This window comes from Pan troglodytes, chromosome 23 (assembly GCF_028858775.2).
Source record: "Pan troglodytes isolate AG18354 chromosome 23, NHGRI_mPanTro3-v2.0_pri, whole genome shotgun sequence".
Taxonomy (NCBI): domain Eukaryota; kingdom Metazoa; phylum Chordata; class Mammalia; order Primates; family Hominidae; genus Pan; species Pan troglodytes.
Genome location: NC_086016.1, coordinates 32,554,786 through 32,571,509, shown reverse-complemented (window position 1 = coordinate 32,571,509; position 16,724 = coordinate 32,554,786). Strand labels below are relative to the sequence as shown.

Below are 16,724 nucleotides of genomic sequence, written 5' to 3'. Positions count from 1 at the left end.
AGATCAATAAACTGGCTCATCTGATCTTGTGGCTCCCACCTGGGAACTGACTCAGCACAAGAGGACAGCTTCCACTCCCTATGATTTCATCTCCGACCCAACCCCTCAGCACTCCTGACTCACTGGCGGCCCCCCACTCACCAAATTATCCTTAAAAATTCTGATCCCCGAATGCTCGGGGAGACTGATTTGAGTAATGATAAAACTCCAGTCTCCCGCACAGCAGGCTCTGTGTGAATTACTGTTTCTCTATTGCAATTCCCGTCTTGATCAATCGGCTCTGTCTAGGCAGTGGGCAAGGAGAACCCGCTGGGCGGTTACATGATCAAGAAATAACTATAAGTATACTCAGTCAAGCAGCCCATGCTGCTGCTCTATGGAGTATTCTTTAATTCTTTTACTTCCTTTTTTTTTTTTTTTTGAGACGGAGTCTCACTCTGTCACCCAGGCTGGAGTGCAGTGGCACAATCTTGGCTCACTGCAACCTCCGCCTCCTGGGTTCAAGCGATTCTCCTGCCTCAGCCTCCCAAGTAGCTGGGATTACAGGTATGCGCCACCACAGCTGGCTAATTTTTGTATTTTTAGTAGAGGCAGGGTTTCACCGTGTCAGCCAGTCTGGTCTTGATCTCCTGACCTTTTGATCTGCCCACCTTGGCCTCCCAAAGTGCTGGGATTACAGGCGTGAGGCACCGCGTCTGGCCTTCCTTTACTTTCTTAATAAACTTGCTTTCACTTTATGGACCCACCTCGAATTATTTCTTGTGTAAGAGCCAAGAACCCTCTCTTGGGGTCTGGATCGGGACCCCTTTCTAGTAACACTAATGTCCCCGATCATGTCTCTAGTGACTCAACCGTCTCTCGTTCCTTGGGGCTGAGACCAGTCTCTCTTGCCTGCCCACTTCCCTCTCATGGGTCAGATAGTGCCAAAGGCTCCATCCTTAGCTCCTAGAGAAAGCTTTGGTCCTCAGAACCTCCCTTCCCATTCCTTCCTTTTCCCCACACACTGGGGCAGGGAGGGAGAACAGCGGCCTCTATTTCGAAGCCCCCTAGATATGGATGGAGAGCAGGCCAGTGAGCAGGGCACACCCTTCTAGGAGCAGAATGACCTTGAGGATCCTTTGCTCAGAAGTCGCCAGCTCCTGGAAAGATTTCCAGAAAGGTGGTATAGAGGAAGGTGCCAGCCACCATGCCCTCTAGCACAGACTGGGCCAGCTGGTGCAGAGGCTCTGCTGACTGCCAGAGCCGCACCCAGCCAGATGCCTAGAAGTGTCATGCACGAGAAGTGGATCCCACAGCCAGCCACCACCTGTAACCCTACGTGGCTCTGCAGCAGTTGCAGGGACAGGCTGACAGCCAAGGTGCCCTTGTGGAGCAGCAAAGCCAGGCGCAGCTCCGCGGCCCAAGCCCCGTCTCGCTGCAACCCCTTGAACACTGAGTATAGAGCCAGGGAGAAGACCAGTACATGGGCACGCAGGGCTGAGGGGGCTGCTGGGGCTCCACTTGCCTGTGGGACCCCTGGCCCTTCGTGAAGATTGGCCTTTTGAGGTATCTTTTTTTTTTTTTTTCTTTTTTGAGACAGAGTTTCTCTCTCGTCGCTCAGGCTGGAGTTCAATGGCACGATCTCGGCTCACTGCAACCTCTGCCTCCTGGGTTCAAGCAATTCTCCTGCCTCAGCCTCCTGAGTAGCTGGGATTACAGGTGCCCATCACCACGCCCAGCTAGCTTTTGTATTTTTAGTAGAGACAAGGGTTTCACCATGTTGGCCAGGCTGGTCTCAAACTCCTGACCTCAGGTGATCCACCCACCTCGGCTTCCCAAAGTGCTGGGATTACAGGTGTGAGCCATCACGCCTGGGCTTTTTTGAGGTATCTTTCCAGGCTTTTTGTATGTCTGACACCTATGGTTCCACCTGGACCTGCCAACTGCTCCTGTGGCCTCACCCAGAAGTGACTCAGCATACAGGATCATTTCCCACACCCCTATCATTGCACCCCCAACCAGTCAGCTGCAGGCCCCATTGCCTAGCCACCCCCGCCACCCTTCCCTTAAACTACCTTTGAAAAACCCTAGCGCCTAAATGCTCCAAGAGACTAATTTGAATAATAAAAAAAACTCCAGTCTCAGTGGCTCCTGCTTGTAATCTCAGCACTTTGGGAGGTCAAGGCAGAAGGATCACCTGAGGTCAGGAGTTCAAGACCAGCCTGGCCAACATGGTGAAACCCCATTTCTACTAAAAATACAAAAATTAGCCAGACCTGGTGGCGCATGCCTGTAGTCCCAGCTACTTAGGAGGTTGAGACAGAAGAATGGGTTGAACCTGGGAGGAGGAGGTTGCAGTGAGCCGAGATCACGCCACTGCACTCCAGCCTGGGCGACAGAGCAAGCCTTTATCTCAAAAGAAAAACCAAAACAAACAAACAAAAAACAACTCTGGTCTCCTGTTCAGCCAGTTCTGCATAAATTAAACTCTTTCTCCACTGCAATTCCCCTGCCTTGATAACCCACTTGGCGGTTACAAGAGGAGCTTCCTAAGCCAGTTAGAGGGGGTCAGAGGTCACCTTGGGTTGGGGAGCAGGAACTGAGGGATGAGGAGGCTGTAATCAGGGTAGGGCTGGTGAACCTGCAGGACGGGCTGGGGGAAAGGCATAGAAGGGAGTGTCCCAATAGGAGGGAACAGTATATGAGAAAGCCTGGGCAGGAGAAACACCAGATCTAAGGACCCAAAAAGGACAGAATGGCTGAAATGAAGATTTGGGGTGGGGCAGTGAGAAGGGTGTGTATGATAGGGGTGTTATCCAGATCACCAAGGGCCCTGAGAGCCACTGTGAGGGTCTGGACTCTGTTCTGAACATTTTAAGAAGTGGTTGGCCAGAGGGAACATTTGGAGAGGAACAAGCTAGAGGCTGCTACCATGATATATGTCTAGAGGGGACAGATAGGAGATGTGGTGCTAGAGTACTGGGGACAGAAGCCACAGGAATGAGCGAGAGCAGCCAGGGTAGAAAGAGGAGGGCCTGAGCCCAGGCTCTTAGCACTGGGGTGACAGCCAGAGAGGTAGAAAGGAATCTGGAGGGAGAGCTCCAGATAGCCAGGAGTCAGTCACAGCTGAGGCTGGCTTTCCCTTCTCCCTACCAGGCAGTTTTGGGGAGGGAATAACAGACCAGGCTTGAGTTTTACCTGTGACCATATATGCTGGGAGGCCTTTGCCAGGTCACTTGCCTTCTCTGATTCTTAGAATGTAAGTCTGGAATGGGGAGCAGTTTATCTACTATGAAAGGGAAATAAATCTGGGGACCCCAAAATCATTAAGCCAAAGGGAAAAGACAAGCTGGGAACTGCATCAGGCAAACCTGCCTCCCATTTTATTCCTAAATAAGATAGCTACAAGGATTAAAAAGCTACATACCTCATGCACATTTTCCCCACAAGGAAATTCCTTGTGGGCCTCAAGATTTTTACCCTAAAACAGTTCTGTTGGATTTCACCCTGGCAATGTAAATGAATAGCTGATCTTCACAGGTGCAGGACAAAGGACAGAACTCAAAGTCATCCCTCTGCTCACCTGAGACAAATGCATCTGATTGCTTCCTCTGCCCTTATTGTTTATGTAAAAATGCAGCTTCACTGAGCCAGACTAAAGCATAAGTGACTATTCCTCTACCCCCCCGCCCCGCTCACATGTAAATTGTGTATTCAGTGAAAGGCTGATAAGGATCCAAAAGAACACAAACTTTTATCTCTTATCGACCCATGACCTGGAAGCCCCCGCCCCACTTCAAGTTGTCCTGCCTTTCCAGACCAAACCCATGTACATTTTACACACATTGATCGATGTCTCATGTCTCCCTAAAGTGTATAAAACCAAGCTGTGCCCCAACCATCTTGGGCACATGGCATCAGGGTGAGACTGTCACAGGTGCATCCTTAACCTTGGAAAAATAAACTTTCTAAATTGATTGAGACCTGTCTCAGATACTTTTGGTTCACACTACCTACCCTCTGGGTTAGCAAGAGGGTCAGAAGAATGGTGGTAAACTACAGGACTTTCTAGGTATGGAGACCCTGCCTTGTCAATTTCCGTGGTATAAATGTGTCCACTATGGCCTATTTCAAGCTTCCCACATAAAGCGATACACAGTAGCACATGATAATGTGGTCTTTCCACCAAACAGAATAGATGTAAATAAGCTCCCAAGAGCATAGATGATAGTAAGGTATAGTAAGGATAGTAAGGATGATAGTAAGGATAGTGAGGATAGTAAGGATAGTAAGATAGTAAGATAGTAAAGTATTTACTATTAAGATAGTAAAATGATTATGAGGCAACAAGTTTTGAGCATTTACTTTGTTTTTAGTACAATGTATTTAAATCTAAGTTTATATCATTTGATCTTTTTATATTGTTTATTTATTTATTTTTTTTGAGACAGGGTCTCACTCTGCCGCCCATGCTGGAATGCAGTGGTGTGATTACAGCTCACTGCAGCCTCAAACTCCTGGGCATAAGCGATCCTCCCATCTCAACCTTCGGAGTAGCTAGGACTACAGGCGTGCACCACCACATCCAGCTAATTTTTATATTTTTTGTAGAGACAGGGTTTCACCGTGTTGCCCACGCTGGTCTCGAACTCCCAGGCGCAAGCAGATCACCTGCCTCGGCCTCCCAAAGTGTTAGAATCACAGGTATGAGCCACCACACCAGCCTACATTATTTAATTTTTAATAATGGCTGTGTCTAACAACGAGCTCATAAAATTCCTGAAAAGCTAACAATTGGCTGTCATCCCTACTGGCCAGCTGTGACATGCCACTTACTGGTCTACAGGCAAGAGGATATGCAAAGTAAACCTCCAATGGGCCCTCCTCGCTATCATCCTCAAGAGGCTCAACCTCCGCCCTAGGGGGCTGCTGGGCTTCTCAAACATTAAGGGGCAAAGGCAGGAGTGCTCTGAGCCCAGCCTACCCAAGGCAGCCACAGGTTTGGAGGAAAAACGCACTTCTTTCCACCCCTCCCCACCCCTGTCTGAGTCCTGCCATGCCTAAGACAGTATCCCCAACAGTGGCCCCTGTTCTGGGGACCTCATGTTCCCAGCCCTTCCTCAGGAAAACCAGAGAGCTAAACTCATTGGTGAACATCTCTTTATTGGAAAATCCTGGTGGGTGTGGGGGCTCCTTAGACTCTGGTGCCCGGACCTGCATCTGGACATGCTTCAAAGCTCTGGGTCCTGAGCCAGCAGTAGTAAAGGAAGACACAGATGCCCATCCCCAGGGCAGACAGCAACACCAAGAGCAGAGTCCCTGTTACCAGTGTCAGTGAACTGGGAAGACTTCCATATATAAGAGGGAGAGGCTAGGTAGGGCCTGGAGAGGCAAGAAGTGCGCCAGCAGAGGCAGGAAGTCCACCAGCAGGGGAAGGAAGTACACCAGCAGGGGCAGGAAATACACCAGCAGAGGCAAGAACTGCGCCAGCAGAGCCAGGAAGTGCACCAACAGAGGCAGGAAGTGCGCCAGCAGAGCCAGGAAGTGCACCAGCAGAGGCAGGAAGTGCATCAGCGGGGGCAGAAAGTGCACCAGCAGGGGCAGGAGATACACCAGCCGAGGCAGGAAGCGCCCCAGCAGAGGCAGCAAATATACCAGTAGGGGCAGAAAGTGCACCAGCAGAGGCAGGAAGTGCACCAGCAGGGGCAGGGAGGAGACTGGATGACAGCCCCCATTACCCAGAACCATGTTGTTCACATGGGAGAGGGTGCAGGGATACCAGCCTCGAACGGTGCCTATGTGACCTCAAGCCTCAGTTTCCCCATCTATAGAATGGGACCTGATTGTGTCTACTGCATGGGATTATTGGGAGGATTCTTGGGAGGATTAAACAGAAAAATGGAAGCCCTGGCCCCTCCTTTGGCAGGCAGGCAACAAAGGCAGCATGTATTAACAATATGCAGTGGGCAGCAGTTACTGTTCTGGATAAGGAGGCTCAAAGGCGTAAGTGGCTTCCAAGGTCACGAGGTAAGCAAGCTTACAGCCAGATAGCCTGAGGTTTCAAGCTCTGCCCTGGCAGGCCACAAATGGGGGCCCAGGGAGGAGGCGGAGGGGAGAAGGAGGAAGCCAGAGCCTGGTTCTACAGGGACTGCCAAAGACCACTGGATGCAGAGCTCCAGTGTCTCTCAGTGTGAAGGGGACCTGGAGAAGAGCCCAGGCTACAGGAGAGGGCTCCCTCGCTCGTCTCCAGGCCCCCTAGAGTCAGAAGCCTGACTCAGTTCACAGGACAAGTCAGCCTTCTCTGTCACCTGATTGGAAGCCTTCTCAGGGTCCTGATGGGAAGCCTTCTCAGAGGCCTGATTGGAATCTGGAAGCCAAAGACATCAAAGACAGTTTTAAGCCACAACACAACATCCCCTCACACCCCCAACACACACAGCTATAAACTTCTGACCTTCTACTATTTGCTTACTGATACTGAAAGTTGAGAGAATATGAAGCTATTTTTTTCCAAGGACAGAAAAGGTAATATGTTGTTTATACTATGGTGTGAGTGACTACAAGCCTTCTCTCTCCTCTATGAAACTCTCAGAAGGGCATATATCAAGGGTTATGTGGGTGGAGGTGAAGAGGTCTCCAGATATCTGTTTAATAAAGATTACATGAGAGGCTCAAAAGTGGCAGGCCAATCTAATGCTCTCATTTTACACTTGGGGAAACCAAGGCCCAGAAAGGGAAAGGATTTGCCCAAGGTCCCACACAGTAGGAGCCTCTCCAGACAGAGTCCAGAAGCCAGGACCCTCCTTGGTTCTGATCAATGGGCACCTCAAGTGGGTCTTTGTGGTCCAGGCCAGTGTCAGTTTCCTCAGAGGTCTTTAGTAGCAAGATGATGTCTTCTATAAGCCTGTTCATGCAAGGCTGTGACTGATTCCCTGGGCCAGCTGCCTCCCTTGCCTCAGAGCCTACCTCCACCCTCCACACCCAAATCAGGGGCCTCCTACCTGCCAAGGACCTTTGATAGGGTAATCAGGGGGCCAGGCAGGTAATCTCACAACTGTCACACATACTCCCAGGGAGGCATCCAGAAGTTCTTACCTAGAGGTGAGGGATGGAGGTGGTCAGTGCACCAGAGATGGGAGCTAGGGGTGGCATGGACCAGACCTGCATTTAACAAGCAAAGAAACAGAGGCTAACAAAAGGTCAGTGACTTGCCCATGATGTCACAGCCAGCAAGAGCTGGAGCTGGGATTTGAACCTGGGTCTAGGTCACAGTCCAAAGTCTCCATTCCCAGTATACCTCACACTGCCCACTCTAGGCCAAAGCAGTTGGGCTTGTGGTCCAGCCAAGCATGGGGAACTATTGCAGAAATTCAATCTGAGCTATTTTGAGCCTCAGTTTCCTCACCTCCCACACAATTAAGTGAGGTCATGTACCTCAAATGCCAGTTACAGGGTAAGGCATGCAGTACACCTTTGGTGAACGTGACTCACCATGAGTGCCCCTGTGGAAGGAACAGGCCTTCTTGGTAGCATCAGATGGGACCTTTAGATTCCAGAGCAGCAGTTTGTGGTGCACCCCATAACTTCCAAAGATTCCTCAGCTTGGGTCTCTGTTCCTACGGGGTGGCAGAGAGGGGAGGGGGTTATCTGTTTCCACTCACATCAGCAGGAGTACCAGTAAAGCTGAAGGCCTGGAAGGAGAGCTCCAGTCTCTTGGGGACCTCTTGGGGCACGAAGTGGGAGTGGAAGTTCTTGCCGTTCACCAGGCACCTGGAAGGCCCAGGTTGGAAGGTCAGCAGGGCCAGACCCCTGAACTGGGATCTGGTCCTAGCCCCAACACTACCATACACCATCATTTGTTGAGAATTCTGCATGCCAAGCACTGAGCTAAGCGTCACCCCATTCAGTCTACACAGCAGGCTTTGAAGATTCTGGCACTATCCCCATTTCACAGAAGGGCAAACAGAGGCTCCAGAGGTGAAAGGGCCAGTAAAGCATTCTTGCTCCCCTGGCCTAGAAAGGACTACTCAAGAACGCCCAGGGAGCACTATCTGGGCATCCATGCCTTCCAGCCCTGGAAGGCTCTCAGCCCCTGTCCCAGCTTCCCCAGAGATATCACCCACTGAATTGTACCCATCCTACCCTATCCTCCTCCTCCAGGTTCAGTACCCATGATTCCTGACAAGGCTGTAGTGTGCAGGGGCCACTTCCATATCCTGGCTGGGGCTGATCACACACTCGTCCACATATACCTGTAAAGGCTAACGGGAGCTGCCAACCACAGCAAACTCCATGTGGAGCTCAGAGCCCAGGAAAATGGCGCTGGTGTTGGTGGGGTCTGTTTCCTCCAGTATGGCCCCACCGTGAGCTGGAATGAAACCAAGATGGGGAAGACACGAGACCCAGAGATGCTGAAGGGTTTGCCTGAGGCCACACACCAAGAGGGGAAGCAGGAAAAGCTAGGGCCAGGTGGCCAGAAGCCCAGTGCCCTCACACTCTGTTACTGGTCCTCCCTCACTTCCTGATTTCTCCAGGGGTAACCTGGCCCAGAACTGGAGGCACAGGAGTCCCTGAGCTAGAAGACCTTCCTCTTGGGACATTACTTCAGCCCAGCCAATGTCCCCCACCTGTGGGAGGCAAAGAACCAGGCCAAAGTCTCATGCTGAAGTCCAGATTTCCAAACGCAGCCAGCGAGTCAGTGACCAAGGAGGTAGGAGGTGAGATGGGAGCTCCTGGGCTGGCAGGGAAATAAGGGGGGGCGGGGGGAACATTGCAACTCTGGCATGTGAGGGGGCCCAGAAAACAAACACTAAAGGCCCATGCCAAGTCCCCCAGGGCAGCCCATGCAGGAGGAAGAACAGGAGGGAAAAGGCCAGGAATTCCAAATTCCAACCCCCAGGTGAGCATTTCCAGCCCTGCCCCAGGCTCACACCAAGTGGGGGCCAGGAGGTCAGTGCCTGGTGGCCCCTTTCTGGAGGGGCAGCCCCCATCCAACCTACCATTCCCTCTTCCGGCAGACCTCCAGGTGGCAGGGCCCTAGACAGGCTTAGGGGCGCTAGGCATTGCTCACGCCTTGACCACACTGCTGACCCAATGGCGGGAGGCAGCACTGCAGGGCTGCTCTGAACTGGGTGGTGGTGCATAGACCAGGTCAGCAAATAATTCCACTATCTTTCCTGAGATCTGCAAGGATACTTGCTCCTTAGGATGGTGGGAAAAGGCAGGAAAGGTCTACTCCCAGCTTGGGCCCCCACCTCACTGGGTGGTCTTGAAGTCACTTGCCCTGTCTGGGCCTCAATTTCCTGCTAGGCCTCATTCGAGGTCCCTGTCTTGCTTAAATGCCTATTCTGGCAGGGCTCGGTGGCTCACACCTGTAATCCCAGCACTTTGGAAGGCCGAGGTGGGAGGATCACTTGAGCCCAGGAGCTGGAGACCAGCCTAGGCAACATAGCGAGATCTAGTCTCTGCAAAAAAAAAAAAAAAAAAAAAAAAAAAAAAAAAAAAAAATCAAAAAATTATCCAGGCGCACGCCTGTGGTCCCAGCTACTTGGGAGGCTGAGATGTGAGAATCACTTGAGCCTGAGAGGTAAAGACTACAGTAAGCCATAATTGCACCGCTGCACTCCAGCCTGGGCAACAGAGCGAGACCCTGTCTCAAGGAAAAAAAAAGCCAATTCTGCTTTGAAGAATGATGTGCTGAGTTGCATCTGGTGGTAGACAGTGGGGTCTTCCCTTCTGTGAGCCTCAGTGTCTTCATGTGGAATATGGGAATGATGGTTTTATCTCCTCACGGGGCTGTTGAGGATGCAAGAAACAAATGCACGTAAAGGGCACATGCAAACACACAGATGCTAAATGGCAAATCTGCATCAAATCCTTAGCTACTGAATTCTGCAGCGATACAGGGCTCTGCATCTTTGAGAGAAAAACTCACACTCAGAGAGGCTGTGACTTGCAAATCAGTATGATCTGATTCTACCCTTCTTTCCAGCCCAGACACCCCAGCTCTTCTCCCCCGAATTTCCCGGGTACTCCCTGGCTCTTGGCAGCCTTGTCCTCGTGAGCCTCCAACAGCCCCCCCACCAGTTGGATGAAGCCATAAGCTTTGAATGGGGCAGTGAAGACCTCATAGCCAGGCATGGCAGGGACTGGGGAGGGCAGGCAGGTGCCAAGGCACAGGTGGCAAGCATCCACCTGTGGCTCCTTCCTCACTGCCAGGAGGATGTCTGTCTGATTACAGTCCTGCAGGAGGCTGTCTCCTGGCAATCCAGCCCAGGCTAGCTCAGGCGGAGAACCAGACTCAGCGAGAACATGGCCAGCAGAGGGTGCCCAAAAACCTCCCCCAGCATCCCCCACCTTCAATTAATTCCCTGCATCTCCAGAATGGAGCAGGGAGCTGGGCACAGTGGCTCACACTTGCAATCCCCGCATTTTGGGAGGCTAAGGTGGGCAGATCAGTTGAGGTCAGGAGTTTAAGACCAGCCTGGCCAACATGGTGAAACCCCGTCTCTACTAAAAATACAAAAATTAGCTGGACATGGTGGCATGCACCTCTAGTCCCAGCTCCTTGGGACACTGAGGCAGGAGAATTGCTTGAACCCGGGAGGCAGAGGTTGCAGTAAGACAAGTTTGTGCCACTGCACTCCAGCCTGGGTGACAGAGCGAGACTCAGTCTCAAAATGATAATAATAATAATAAATGGAGCACGGTAAAATGTTGGGGGGTTGTGGAGATGGTGGTGTTTCCCCCTACAGACAGGATGTCCACCGACCTCATCCCTATCAGCCTGGCCTGGGAGTGCCTGAAAGCCCCTTCTGTGAGCACCTACTATGTGCCAGGCATCTGCAAACTTGCACCCCGGTATTTCTTCACAAGGTACCACCAACGGGGCAGTCAAGGGCAGAGGTGGCCCACAGTAAGGCATAGTAAGGGGCAACAACGGAAGGGGCACTGGAGCTGGTTCTGAAGGGTGCTCATAGCTGGCCAAGAGGAAAAGGATTTGCAGCTGAGGAACAGTGTGTTGTGAGGAAAGGCATAGAGGCACAGGAGGGCAGGTGATGGGGAGAAGGACAAGGCTGGGCGCCTAGGCCCAGGAGCACAAAGCCTGTATGTGGCCTGCGCAGATCCCAGCTTGAGGGAGAGCCTGCAGAGTGGAAAGTGGAGAGTGAGTGAGCAAGGAATTGGTGGTAGATGCCAGGAGATGTCACAGGGATGCAGGTGTCAATGTACCCCGCATGGGGCTGTGACTGCCGGGGGAGAAGATGAGCTGGGAAAATGCTGGGCTGGAGAAGGATGTGAGTGCCAGCTCAGACAGGGAATGGGGGGTGGGGGTCGGGGGCTAGAGAACAAGGCGGGGCTTAAAGCCTTTAAGGGAGCTGGGAGGGAGTGACAGGTGACTGGGCAGAGGCCATAGGGGCTTGGGAAGGGGACCTTGCCAGTGTGGGACAATAAGAGTAGCAGAGAAAGGCTCAGCCCACATCAGACTCATCCTGTAGCCATGGATACCCCCAGAGCAGCAGGGGCCACCACCCCGGAGCCCCCATCCTGTCTTGCTGGCAGCACCCCTACCCAGCCCTGCAGCCCCTTTAAGCCCCAGCCCAGGTGCAGGTGAGTCCCACCAGGACAGGGTCAGCCTACCTGACTGCACCTGGGCTGCAAGGGATGGGGCCAGGGTCTTGGTGGGAGCTGATTTGGGGCTTGGGGCAGGGCTGAGAGGGGCCCAGGTCTGCTTCAGCCCTGTGCTCCCACCTCTCTACCTCTCTGAGCTGTTGAGGGGGATGGCCCAGGATCAGAGGAATGGCCCCCTCTAGCACTCTCGAGCCCAGCAGCTCAGGGGAAGCCACAAAGAAAACAGGCCATTCCCTGATTCTGAGTGTAAGAAGCCCCCTGGTCACTTCCTTCTCCAGGCTGCCGAGTCCCCTCATGAGGAGGTCTCATGTGACCCTCATATGGGGCTGACACCACCATCTTGGCCACCTTCAGGCTCAGGTGGTATCTGCCCAACAGGCTCCCCTCCCAGAGGGGTTGGTGCTTTAGGAGGCTAGAAAAAGAGGGCAATGCCAGGCTGAGTGCAGTGGCTCACTCCTATAATCCCAGCAGTTTGGGATGCTGAGGTGGGAGGATTGCTTGAGCCCAGGCATTCAAGGCCAGCCTGGGCAACATAGGGAGACCCCCATCTCTGTTAAAAGTAAGTAAGTAAAGGGTAATGCCTACCCCAAAGGAGGCTGGCAGCACCAATGTGGGATGCCAGGCACCTGCAGGGAAGCACTAATGGGCGGGGAGACTGCTACCCATCCCTCCTCCCCACCACCACATCCCTGCTCATCCCAAACAGAAATGAAGACATAACAACCTCTTCAGGATTTATTGGGTCAGGGAAGGGCCTGGCCAGAGAATCTGTCCTGAGGTATCCCTGGTACTGCACTCCTGAGTTTCTCCCTGAGTTGTCTGCCTCTCCTTGTTCAGCCATACCACCATGGGGTGACTCTGTCAAGCACCTGGGGGTCCTGGGTGCCCAGCTTGCCAAGTGATCTTGGGCCTATTCCTTGCCCTCCCTGAGCCTCAGTCTCTCATCCTCCATGGGAGGATATAATTTTCCTGAAAAAGACAGGGCCGGGCCCACCCAGGGTCCACTTCCACTCAGCATCTTGGATTCCAGGGAAGCAGACAGCGTTCAGGTCCTGCCCGTCTGTGACTCCCTGCAGCCACTGCTTCTTGAAGCCTTTGTCTCTAAGCTTCTGTCTGGCTCAAACCCACCCAGGTGCCAGGGTCTTTGGACCCCAGGGAGCCAGGCGTCCACATCCCCTGGCAGGAGTGGGAGGTTGACATGAAGCAGGAGGCCGATGCACAGGCCAGGTACCAGAGTATGATCAGGAGGAGCTGGGCTTCCCCACTGTTGGGTAGAGCTTGCGCAGGCTGGAGTCCAGGAGGAAATCCACCGACCTGTAGGGAGTGGAAGGGTGGTGAGCAGGTGACCAAGGGTGTTCATGAGGGAATAGAAGGCAGAAGGCCAGGGTTAGGGAAAGGGGCGCTTAGATGCAGGATACAAATGCCATCCAGGCAGAGACCCACCCTTATCCTGATCCTTCCATCTTGGGCTACCTGGGGAAGCTAGAATCAAACTCCCAGAATAGAAGCCATCCTCTTCTTTATTCAGGAGGAAACTGAGGTACTGGGTAAAAGACTTGCTCAGGGCCTCAGGGTCAGCTATCTTCTCCTGGAGAAAGACTGCTCCTCTCACTCTTACATTGGTCTGGTTGGGTTGAGCCCATATCTAGTTCTAAGACCAAGCACGTGACCCAAGCCTGGCCAATCAGCAAAGGGAAACTGGCTCATAGGGTGGGCATGCAGTCCAGAATGGACCAATGACACCCTTCCTTGGGATTTTTGTTGTTACTGTTTAAAAGCTTCTGCTGGGGGAGGCTAAGCTGGTGGGATAGAACTTGGGAGCTGCTAGGGCCATTTCTACTCCCACAAGGAGAAAGCAGGTGAAGCCAGCAAGAAATAGGGTGGGGTGGGGAGAAAGGCAGCAGGATGGGGAGACCCAGACCCCTAATGACATCATTTGGGTACCTAGATCTAGCCATGCCTGAATGCAACACAGCCCTGGACTTTTACTCCATTTTATTCAAATATTCAGTTTGAGTTAGGCTTCTGTCACCAATACCTCCCAAAATGCATCCCCTCTAGGGTGCACCTGCTCCTGCTTCCCTCTGTTTGTTTTGTAACACTAGACTTTCTTTCTGGGAATTTACTTGTCCTGTGTCCCATACCCTCAACGCACCCCTCTTCTTTTATTGCTAAAGTGCCTGCCACACCATATGACAAGGGTACAGGCTGTCCTTTCTACCCCAGGAGCCAAGTGCCAGCCTTGTCCCTGTTATTGCTCCAGCAAAGTGGGCATACCCCACACTTCACAGAGTCTAGCTCTACCTGGAGACTGGATGATCCACTCTCATCACTGGAGAGTGGATGATCCCTGAGGCCAAGAAGGTACCCACCTGTCAATGGGGTGGATAATGATGGGGATGGTCAACAGCCCAAGCGCAGTGGTGGTCCACTTGCGGACAGCCAGGGGCCAGCGGGTGGCAGTGCCCAGGACATAGAGAGAGGCGGCACACACGCGGTTGATGGTGAAGCCCGGAATGGCCACAGAGGCCAGAGCCTGCCATACAAAGGTGTCCACCACAGCCACGGTCACCCTGGTGCTGCGGCCTGCTTCAGGGCTGGGCACCTGGTGGGCGCAGAGACACTTAATCCAGCTGGAGCAGAGGCAGAAAATCCTGCGACAAGGGGCACGAGGCTAGACTGGGAGGGGCAAGTGGCCAGTGGACTTGTCCACACCCAGGAGTGGGGTACAGTCTGCCACATCCAGGTCGGGGAGTGGGAGTGTGGGGGCAGGGGTACACTGTCCTACAAACAGGACTGTCTATGGACTGCACTAGGCAAGGTTGTAGGGACTGGAGTGTCCCACAGGGACTTTATCACCTGCAAGGCTGTGGACTGAACCACACAAGAAGAGAGCTAGGGTCGGGGGTTGGAAAATAGGCTAACACTCACCTCTCCAGCCTTCTTGCCTTTGTCAATGGCATCCGCCAGCACGTAGGAGCTGGCCACGCCATAGCTCAGCCACACCACCGCCGCTGGCACAAGAGAGCGGAAAGCCTCGCCCACCTCATTGGCATAGCCTGGGGGAGGGAACATTTAATTCCTAGGCTCGCAACTGTTCCACGAGGGGGCGCTGGAGCAGGCTGGTTCTCATCCTAGCCAGCTAAGCAGTCCCTGGGTGACCTTAGGCAAGTGACTTGACCTCTCTGAGCCTCCCTTTCCGAGATGTAAACTGGTGCCATGATGCCCACCTCGGACTCGGGCCACTGAGGGCGGACTGAGCACAGAGTCACCGTTACCATTGCTTATTGGTTAGATTTCCTGGTCTTGGTCCCAGGAGTAACTGCACTAATGAGGTGACAGGCACCCAGAGGGGCAGAGTGATCGAGGGCAGCGCCACTGACCGGACGCTCGCCAAGTGCCAGGGCTTTCTGCGCTTTATCCCATTCCACCCTCGCAACCACCACCCAATGAGAGAGGCCCTCGTGTGTATCTCGTTTGTTTTTTGTTTTGTTTTTGTTTTTTTGCCGAGGAGGAAACTGAGGTTCAGACAGAGCCAGTGCGTGTCAGGACCGAAATGGGAGTGGAGATCCCGACTCCACAGCCAGGCAGAGCGCATGCCAGAGCGGGCAGCCCGCTCACCCCATGGGAGCTTCCGCCTTGGGCGACCCACCAGGGTAGTGTGACCTTGGGCAAGTCCCTAGCCCTGTCTGAGCCCAGTCTCCGGCCCAAAAGCAGAATGAGAACTAAGATCCTCCCGCCTCCTCCAGGCCCCGGGCCGGCGTCCGGCGACCCCTGCTTCTCCAGCCCAGTGGTGGTGGGGTCGCCGCGCCCGTCGCCCCGCGCTCACCCAGGTATCGCACCCACGTGTCCCGGTAAAGATCGCGCTCTGCGCCCCGCGGCTGCGGCTCTGACATGACTCTCCCGCCACGGCCCCGGCCACTGCAGCCGGTACTGGCTCCACCGCAGTCTCCGCCGCCGGCACTCGGGTCTGCCCGGCCGGGACCCGCCGAAAGTCCCGCGCTGAAGGACAGGTCAGGAAATCTCCGCCAGCAGGGAGCGTCTGCAAATTCCCCCGCGCACCGAAGCCCCTCTCCCAGGCTCGGGTTTTACAGACTGGTTTTCGTCACGTTTTCTCCGAGCTGTTGGCGCTAATCGCTCCCAGGACTGAGTGTAGGTTTTGGAGCCAAAGAGACAGGGGATCAGATTAGGGGATGCTACACTGCAAAGCTTGTGACCTCGGGCTTATCCAGCATCTCTTTATTCATTTGTAAAAACGAGGGAGGGACACAGGCTGGGCCGGTTGGCTCACGCCTGTGATCCCAGCACTTTGGGAGGCCGGAGGCGGGAAGATCTCTTGAGCCCAAGGGTTCGAGAACAGCCTGGACAACATAGCGAGACCTCGTCTCTACTAAAAAAAAAAAAAAAAATTAATGTAATAAATAAAATGGGGAACACAATAGTGTCCACTCCCTAGGATGGTTCCGAGGATTAATTATAACAGTCACCATTTATTGAGTTTATTGCCAGTCTAGATGTTCGCTAAAGGACTCTCCATGGCTTACACCTGAAACTCTCCCACCAGCCTGGGAGCCCGTTTTACAGGTGAGAAAATGGAGGCACAGAGAAGGTGGGTCATTTTCCCAGAACACACAGCTGCTAAGTGTTGAAGTTGTGATTTGAATCCAAACAGTGTGGATCCAGATCCCGTGCTCTTAATGCGAGCTCTAAATGAGGCTAGAGGAGTGAACGGTGAGCCCCTGGGAGGTAGGTGCCTGGACTCTGGAGTCCCTTCTCAGCAGTCGCCATGTATAACTAGGAAGCACTCCCATTTAACTGGATCAGTATGTCCCCAGACTGAGCCTCTTGGGGACAGGATGTTGGATGAATTAATTAACGAATGAATGAATCGGGCAAGGGAGACAGAGTTGGGGTTAGTGATTACAACAGGAGGAAGCCTTCCCCCGCTGGACCTCAGTTCACCCAGGTGAGCAATGTGTGCACTTCACTAAGTCTCTGTGACTCCTTGGCGGGTATAATTGAGCGGCGTTGGAGACAATCCTGGGTTCAAATCCTAGCTGTGCCGCCTACTGGCTGTTAGCCTCCCTGAGCCCCAGTTCCCACGTCTGCAAAAAAAT

The 16,724-nt window shown here is 53.3% G+C and overlaps 1 protein-coding gene, 1 long non-coding RNA gene and 1 pseudogene across 4 annotated transcripts; all 3 read right to left on the bottom strand.

Moving 5' to 3' along the window:
• Nucleotides 1-955: 955 nt before the first annotated feature.
• On the bottom strand, nucleotides 956-1,612 carry LOC100608604 (zinc transporter ZIP1-like; annotated as a pseudogene).
• Nucleotides 1,613-4,870: 3,258 nt separating this feature from the next.
• LOC134809692 (uncharacterized) lies at nucleotides 4,871-9,216 on the bottom strand. The gene is made up of 3 exons (XR_010156022.1): nucleotides 7,471-9,216; nucleotides 6,981-7,074; nucleotides 4,871-6,346 (listed from the first exon to the last, which is right to left on the bottom strand). It is a non-coding gene; the product is annotated as an uncharacterized LOC134809692 (long non-coding RNA).
• Nucleotides 9,217-12,328: 3,112 nt separating this feature from the next.
• Nucleotides 12,329-16,662, bottom strand: MTFP1 (mitochondrial fission process 1). 3 transcript variants are annotated; one of them, XM_003317185.5, is made up of 4 exons: nucleotides 15,437-16,662; nucleotides 14,539-14,666; nucleotides 13,980-14,212; nucleotides 12,329-12,921 (listed from the first exon to the last, which is right to left on the bottom strand). In XM_003317185.5, exons 1-4 carry the CDS (start codon nucleotides 15,501-15,503, stop codon nucleotides 12,849-12,851), a joined length of 501 nt encoding a protein of 166 aa, XP_003317233.2. In that variant the 5' UTR covers nucleotides 15,504-16,662; the 3' UTR covers nucleotides 12,329-12,848. The 3 variants fall into 3 exon arrangements, with proteins under 3 accessions (XP_003317233.2, XP_009436436.1, XP_009436438.1); XM_009438161.4 differs by having other exon boundaries at nucleotides 13,980-14,143; nucleotides 15,437-15,646; XM_009438163.5 differs by lacking the exon at nucleotides 13,980-14,212 and having other exon boundaries at nucleotides 15,437-15,648.
• Nucleotides 16,663-16,724: the final 62 nt, after the last annotated feature.